Here is an 8,957-nt window from a genome sequence, read left to right as displayed (position 1 = left end):
TCATAAACTCAACATTCACCATATCCTTCATTTGGCTAATTAGTTAGCATCACCAATCTTGAGAAGAATTATGCAAATGATTCAGCTTCATTCATCTGGATCATCTCATATTGTCTTCTCAAAGCTTAAAGCCATATCTTCTTGAGATTATTTTGTCTCCACCATACACCTTTCTTGAGTGTATCTCATGCACCCTTTGTTGTCTCATCTTCAATTATCCTATCAAAGATATTTGAATTCACACATTGGTGAATCAAGAATAGACTTTTGCATCTTTCTTGATGTGTTCACGATGTGTTGCCCTTTGTGCGCCAGTAACATTGTTTTCCAATGCAACATCTTAAAATCTGAATATATGGCGTTCGTTTGTGCACACCACCTATTGGAAATTTCTCCTTTGAAAATCGGTTGGTTTGTTGGGAATTTATTCAATGTTGTGCTTCCATTTGACATTGCTTATCTTGAAGCTTGAAACGAACCGGACTCTATTATAGCAATAATTTGATGATTATGGTAATGCTGAAGTTGAATGTAACAGAAAAGAGAAAAATGAATAATATCTTGAAACCGGTTTATCCAATCATAAGGGAATGATACAATTACAATGATCAACATGTGTTGTCTACAAGTACTAACAAGCAACTAACTAGCTAAAAATTCTCAAGAAAATTAACAGACTTAACTAACTTGTCTCACAAGTAACCAACCTAAGACTTAGTTGACTCGTTTATCAAGCAAGAATCATCTAAACCATGAATTAATCACTTCAATTTTCAAGAAGGTTATTTGGTCACATACCAGAGAAGGAAACACACACATGTCTTGTTGTCCAATTATTATTATTTTGTCTATTTTTTTTCCTCTTTGGTCTATTTTGTAATTGTGAATGCAAATGATGAAGATGTTGTTATGGACCAAACTAATGGGCTTAAGAGAATGAATTATTGACGATTTTTTTTATTCTTTTGGTCATCAAAATAAAATAAAATTAAAACAACATTGAAGTGACACATAAAGCATAAAAATTCACTATAAGTGAGAAATGTTTTTTTTTCTTCAATTGCATAAAATATTTAACCCTTTGCTATTTGCTAATCTCAAATCTTTAAAACAAACCCACGGGCTTACTAGTCATTGCATCACTACGGGATGTAGCTTGGTGGTAAGTACTAGATTTCTGCTAACTTTTTTTAGGAAAATTGTTCATCTTCCTTTCGTTTTTTCTCATTTCCTTAATTCAGCGTGAGTTAACTCACGTTCGACAGTTCAATCAGTCTTAAAGTGTCAGCGTGAGTTAACTTACGCTAAAAAATGACGAACTTGAATTAAGAGAATGAACAATTTTAAAAGGAGAAAGACAATTTTTCATTTTTAGAGGTCGATAAGTGTCTGACTTTGAAGTGATGTTATTTTTCGATTATCCTCTATAGGCTTTGCTCCCATTTTTTCTTACCAGATACACCCTCCAATCCTTTTTGTAGCTATCATACATTAAGTTTTGTTGACCTATCTTTTTTTTATTTTTTTTTTATAAAAATGATTAGATGAATTATTTTGATTTTTGACGGTCTCTACTTTCCGTATTGTTCCATGATGTTTACTTAGGTTTACGCCTTTCAAATGTTAAAAAAAATAATAGATTAAATTTCTTAATTTATATACAATAACATTCAACAAATAAAGAAAGCATGGAGTATATTGAACAACACTTGAAGACAGGTGAATAGTTGCCGATTAGATATGCTTCATTGTAAACATAACATATGACGGATTTAGCAAACTAAATACGACTAGGTGCTATTTTTCACCCTGCCCTCGTTACTGAAGAACTCATGCTTTAGGAAATGCACTTCTAAATGACATAAGGTTGTTTTAAATGTGTACATAATATTATTTTTTCAACATAACTAGTGTATTTGTTTTGTCTTTTTATGGACCGTGTGAAATGAATTGAACTTAATTAAAGTATGCCGAATAGTACAAATCATATTGTATATTCCTTGCCCCTCAAACAAACTGTATATATATACTGTTCATAATAAATACAGTTTTTATAGTATGTTTTTCTTTTTTTGGTTGAAAGGTTTACATAGTATTAGTATGTATTGTAGAAGTTATTTTATTCATTTTGGAAGAAAAACACGAGGATGCATTATTATTCTTTTCACTTTCCTCAATATTATCAAATGTCTCAAAAAACTGGATTTATCTGTTACTTATGAAAGTATAGTGAATGTAGAACATAGTCAAAGTTCAATTGGAAAATAAAATAGAAAATTATAAACAGTTATGCATAAGTTTTAATGATAGTTGTGACATGTCAATTGTGAGTTAAAATTTCATTAGATGAAAGAGTTGAGGTTAAACAATAACATATAAGCGGTGGGATGACCTATAAATCACTTGTATCGTTGGTCTTAACACAATGTGATTATCCAAACTAGTGAGACTCCTCGTCATGGCTCAAGGGTGGTATCAGAGCTCTTGTTCAACTTGGTGGGAGGGAGCGAGAGAGAATCATAATGTTGGATCACAGATGTAGAGAGTCTTATCCTTGAGGGAGAGATGATGTGACATGCTAAGTGTGAGTTAAAGTCTCACATTGAATGTAAGTGCTGAGGTTGAACAACATATAATTGAGAGAATCCATAATTTTTTGTGAAAATGTGATGCGCAACTCACTTGCATGATTGTTTTTACATCACAAATTTGCTAAATGAAAATATGTGTTAGACATCCAACGAGTGTATACACCTTCATAGAGATAGAGATAGAGATAAATATATAGATAAAAGAATGATGTTATAGATGCGATATGTTGATGCTGTGATACAATAAAAAGAGATAAAGAAAAAAATGAAGTGTAAAGAGAGTTTGGAAAAATTTAGAACTTCCATATATCATAGTTGTTTACCAAAAGTATGATAGTTTTCAAAGAAATCTCGAGAACTAAAATCTAATTTTTATTTTTTTTAATGCAGGCAGAAGTTACAAATTCTATTTAAATTGAATACGTTGGCAGCAGATTATTATACCAAATGAGACTTTATGGCTATACATCAAAAAATAAGACTCTATGGCTGTATACCATGACATGCTAAACCAAAGTTTTGTATACTACATACCACCAAACCAAAATACCAAACTACATTATCACTACTACCAAAACATATTGATTAATATATATATTTACCAATACCATGAATTAACTAATTGATTAATCAGTAGACTTTTCCCCAAAACAGAATTAATTAATAAATTAAAGAAGCCGGTTATTACTACTTGATCTAATCCACTAATATATACAATATAAAACTACAAAACAAATTGATATTTGTTAATTATAAACAGGACTTTCCTCTCTGGCTTCCTCCATGCCTGTTTAGAGTAATAGCTAGCCTCCTTAGAATATAAAATTATATTTATTTTTTATTATAAGATCAAAATAATTATTTTCCCTCAAAGCATGGGATTGTATCATGCTTCTTGACCCCTAAATCACCTTTTCTCATGTCCTTACAAGACAACTAAAGAAAACCTACAAAGCTAATTCACACCCATATATATATTTATTAAAGAATCCGAAATCCAAGGTATTCAAAAGCAGACCCTTTCATTATACTCTCTCACCTTTTAGCTTCAACAATAAATAAAGGCATAATAGACTCATAATATTGTGAGAAAAAAAATTGAAGGTGCAAATTATGGCTACTTCTATGTCTTCTTTCTTACCTATGAAACCAAGAGGAGCATATCTCAAGAGATTCAACACACGTCAAGGGATGCAAGTAATAAAATTACAAAACTATCAAGATGAAGGTAATAATCAATTTCACAATATATGATATTTTTCAAGTGTTACTTTTTGTTGATTTTCTTTATATATTATATAGTATTATTTGGTTACTTTTTTTCTTTCTTTTGCATTCATGATCAATATATCTCACTTAGCTATCTAATCATGATCATAGGGAGATCCACTGATATAGTAGATGCGAATTTGAATGTTCTAAAGGAGAGGATAGAGATGGTGAAGGTGAAGGAAAGATTTGAAAGGTGTTGCAAATGTCAACATGGTTGGAATTATGTCCCACTTTCTATAAATGATCATACAAAAACCAAAAGAGACAAAGAATTGAGAAGCTTCATTCAGTTGATTGGTTTGGTTTTTGGAACTATTGGTCTTACCTCTTTTGCTGGAACCTTTTTCCTTTGCCTTGTTTCATTGCTTGCTCATTTGCAAGTTGATTTTTAAAATGTATTTATCTATTTTCTATTTGCTTGCTCATATAGTTCAATGATTTTTTTTTCCTCCTTTTTTTTCTTCTATTTCCATATTAAGTATTATCCAATGGAAAACAAAAGTATTAGAATTAGAGAATTCAAATCTCTTTCGGGGTTATAAGTAGTCTCGAGATTGTTTTCAGTCACGAGATAACAACTCGTAAGGAGCGCTTTGCAGCATATATAGTTTTAATTTAATTCAATTTGAAAACCTGTCTCTGTAATTGATTGCAACAATACCCATTTTATATTTAAAAAATTATGATTTATTTATGGAAGAAACTAAGAGTGGGTTATAATTGCTTCTCTCTTGAGTGAATTCTTAAACTTGTAGAAATGCATATTTTGTCCCGGTTAAATACAAAGTTTTATTTTAGTTTGTTTTTATAGAGCCTAGCGGCGAAATTACACTAAGTATAGAGTAACAGAGGATTGTATGTTCGAATTCACTCATGAACATATCATCTTATTTGTGATTACGAAAGAAATGCAATGTTTATCAACTCCGTGTCTCTTAACTAATGAAATACAACGTTTAATTATCTTTAACGACGTCTAGTCCCAACACAACACAGTTCTTTTGCATGATAAAGTAAAATGTTTCGAAAGAATTTCACAAATTCTTTTGCAGGATTATTATGTCTTTTTATAGGTCAATTCTATAATCAAAAGTAAGATATATATTGCACTATATATACACTAGCCTGTCTTCACCAATTTGATTAATATCAGAACATACTTGAATCGGTTTGGTGATGTTAGATTTGAGTATTTGGAGTGTACTCCTGGATCAAATAATAGAAAGTAAACTTATATATAAGACAAAAACCCTTCTTATAGTGTGATTTTTGCACATATTTGTTGACAAGAAATCTTTCCCGTGGACCAAGTACGATAGTTGATATTGTACGCATTAATTCACTATTTTTTTTTTCTTCCAACAGATAATAATAATAAAATAGTTTTTAAAAGACAAAAGCAATGAGATTAATTTATTCAGAAAAAAGATTAGAGTAATTAGTAATTTTTTTGAAGGGACTAGAATAATTTTTTATTTTGTTAAAAAGTGTTCTAAGTATGACTCATTCTAAATTACATGATCTGAATTCGAAAGACGCCCATATTTAAAATGTGCAAACCAAGCTGGTAGATTAGTCAGCGAAACATTTTTTATATTCAAACATCAATACATGCTGATGATGCTACTAGAATACTGATTTTCTCAATTTTTATATATCTTTTACATTTTACAAATTTATTTCTATTGCATGTCACGTCGTTATTTATCTCATACATATCTTAGTTTCCCTCTCTTTTTCCTATCCATCTCTTTCTTAATATGCTCATACTTCTCTCTGACTTTATTAATGCAGGAATAATTTGTGAGATTTTTGCTTAGATATTTTATCATACACTGCACCCTTTTATTGGGATGTAATTAGCTATAGCCTATATTCACGAAAATGAGTAAATGTATTTGACAAATTCTTATTTACCCATAAAAAAAATAAAATAATGATGGACATTATTATCTATAACGAGTTGATGTCAATTTTGGCAAAAAAAAAAAAAGGAGTTGATGTCAATCAAAATTTATTTGTCATCAACTTAACATGAATAGCTCTAACCATCTCTTGTTTGATGAATAACGTAGTTTCCATATATATATATATATTCTTATAGAAAGCATAAAAAAGGAGTCACTTGTCTTACAACACATTGAGATTTTGATGAAAGGGTTAAGGTCCTATAAAAGATATACTCTCTAGATAAAATGAGTGCCACTTTAGAAGAATATATTTGTTTAAAAATAAATGTTATTTTCTATTTTTAATACAATATTAAAGGTTTTCTTTTAATTGTACCTTCTAATTAATTATATATACCCCTTATAAAAATTACATTAATTCTATATAAACTTCCTGTAAAATATTACTTATAATTAATTTGCATTTATAATACTTTAATTCTATATACACTACCCTCTAAAATATTACTTATAATTTGCATTTATAATACTTTAATTCTATATATACTACCCTTTTTTTTATAGGACCTTATAGTATTAAAAAAAATTGTTGAATATTGAGTTTTAAAAAAAAATGTTGTTAGAGTAACAAACTTGTCTCAAATGTTTGTGATTATTACTTCTTCTCTCCTCATTTATATATCGTTTTAGAAAATAAAACTTTCCATCCTTTTTTTTATAGGACCTTATAACGAATTAGCGGTATTAATAAAGAAATATATTTGAAAAAATATAATAATAAATACATTTAGAAATTTAGATATGATCTTATATTTAAAGACTGTTTTTTTTCATAAAAAAGTCTTGTAATTAAAATTGAAGGAAGTAGTGGTTAACACGTCAACTGTTACTAAAGATAATTTGATAAAATAATTATTCTCTTTCTTCATATTTGAATATCTTTCTTTAGATGATTGTATTTTTTAATATGCACGTAGAAATCTTGAACAAGCTTCATTTTGAAATGGTGGGAGCATTTAAAATTCAATTTATGTTTTACTTTGTTGATGACAAAAAAACTGCAGCTATATGTTGGAAGAGTAGACATGTGACTTTTGGAAAGCTTTCTTTATGGCAAATACTTTATCCGTTCCTTTTTAACTGTCATTTTTGGAGAAAATTTGTTTCTATTTAACTGTTACTTTCAAAATTCAATGCAACATTAAATATTGTTTTACCAATATTACCCTTAGATATTTATTGCGGAGAGAGAAACATATGAAATGAAATATTAAATTAATAAGACCATTATAGTAAAAGTAAAAATAATTGTATCAAAAGTAGTAACATTATTGATTATCTTGATTTGTGTAAAATGTTAAAAAATGACAATTAAAAAGGAACGGAGGTAATAATTGTCTATGTGAGAATGAGCTGGTTGAACAGATCATACATCGTAAATTAATTCCAACCCTTTCATTATTAATACTTGTATGATATGATGTCGGATACAAGGAACCTAAGCGAATCTATCAACCCTAACCGCAGTTTATTTTTTTATTTTTTTATCTAAACAATGACTTCAGCGAATTAGTCAACATTCTTGTTGTAAACCCACCCTTTTTATTTTATTTTATTTTACTAGTTAAATCTTATTCTGGCTGCTCATGAAAAAATGGAACTTAGTTTATACATCCTCTGGTTATTTTTATAAGCAAAAATAAATATTTTAAATTCATTTATTAAATGATATATATGATCTATAATCATAGTTTTAAAATCTGACTCGACCGACCGGTCGAACCAGTCCAACCAGAAACCGATGGTATAGTGGTTCGATCCAAATATCTGATCAGTTGTGTAATTAAACCGGTGAAAATCGATGAAACTTACTAAAAACCGATGACTCGGCCGGTTTTCTTAACAGATCCAGTTTAGTTAATATTTTATGTGTAGTATCATTAATTAAATCCATTTAAACACGTATTAATAATTCATTACGTCCTGTTTTAATACCAGTTTTCTAAGCTTCAACTTCTTTGACTTGGTTTAATATTAATTAATACTAATTATTACTAATTCTCTATACCTAAGCTAATTTGTAGAATCCGAATTTGAAAAATTCAACGGTTGTAGGAATCCAAGTCCAACCATGAACATCTGAGTGAATCACATAAACTTCACCACTACAACAAATATTTGGTTGTGTTAAGAAATGTAATATTATACATGTAAGCGTATTACATCTTCATTTTTCACATTAAGAACACAGTTTTTTTTCTCTCTTTGAAGACAACAAGAGCACATCATTAGATAAATTATTTAAACAATAATAATATACATATCATCTATCCCTTAATTAAAAAAATATACACAGCATATGTATTTTTAGTGGCAAACAAAATCTCTACTCATCAGAAAAATATAATTATACATGGCAAAATTACACTTTTAGTCCCTTAACTTAATTTCAGATAACAATTTAATCCTCATTTCAATTTGGTCATTTTTATCAATTTTTATATATATTTTCAAGCTTCAAATCTAATATTCTTATGCAAACATAGACGAGGATCATAGATTTGAAGATCGAAAGACCATAAGAAAATAAAATCATAAATTTTAAGCTTAAAAATTCATATGAAAATGGACAAAAAAGACCAAATTGAAATGAGAAAAAGATAAAGGACCAAACTGTTACCTGAAATTAAGTTAAGGGATTAAAAGTGTAATTTTGCCAATATTAATATATAGATTCCATGTCAGTTTTTAATTTAAGTAGCCGAGTCACCAGTTCAATCCAATTTAATATGGTTAAATACCTATAAAAATTTAACCTTAAGACCGGATCATCTAACCGAGTTATTCGGTTTAATTCGATTCAATCATGCAATTCAACCACTGACTCAGTGGTTCGACCATTAACCCATTGAACCAGTACCCCTGCCGAGTCGATGACCGAGTCGAGTTTTAAAACTATGTCTATAATGAAGACCATATACATCATTAATTGAATGAATCTAAAATGTAAATTTTTGTTTATAATAGTGACCGGATGATGTAGTCTTTAAGATAGTTCTTACATCAGTTAATTTCATCAGTTAAACTGTTTGATTCAAGGAGATACATTTCATTTAGTACATCAACCTATTCAGAGAGCTACAATTTTTTTCAAAACGATAATAAGCCCTTTGTAAATTTGTAA

General features: G+C 29.0%; 1 protein-coding gene across 1 annotated transcript; it reads left to right on the top strand.

The window, feature by feature from the left end:
- Positions 1–3,476: 3,476 nt before the first annotated feature.
- LOC11438533 (uncharacterized) lies at positions 3,477–4,660 on the top strand. The gene is made up of 2 exons (XM_003624365.4): positions 3,477–3,819; positions 3,972–4,660. Exons 1-2 carry the CDS (start codon positions 3,705–3,707, stop codon positions 4,253–4,255), a joined length of 399 nt encoding a protein of 132 aa, XP_003624413.1. The 5' UTR covers positions 3,477–3,704; the 3' UTR covers positions 4,256–4,660.
- Positions 4,661–8,957: the final 4,297 nt, after the last annotated feature.

The sequence above is a fragment of the Medicago truncatula genome, chromosome 7 (genome assembly GCF_003473485.1).
Source record: "Medicago truncatula cultivar Jemalong A17 chromosome 7, MtrunA17r5.0-ANR, whole genome shotgun sequence".
Lineage (NCBI taxonomy): Eukaryota > Viridiplantae > Streptophyta > Magnoliopsida > Fabales > Fabaceae > Medicago > Medicago truncatula.
The sequence above is the reverse complement of the archived record's forward strand: the minus strand, read 5'-3'. Positions and strand labels throughout refer to the sequence as shown.

Coding starts and splice junctions, on each gene's coding strand:
- LOC11438533 (XM_003624365.4), top strand. CDS start 3,705: ATGGCTACTTCTATGTCTTCTTTCTTACCTATGAAACCAAGAGGAGCA. Junction 3,820..3,971: donor ACAAAACTATCAAGATGAAG/GTAATAATCAAT, acceptor TCATGATCATAG/GGAGATCCACTGATATAGTA.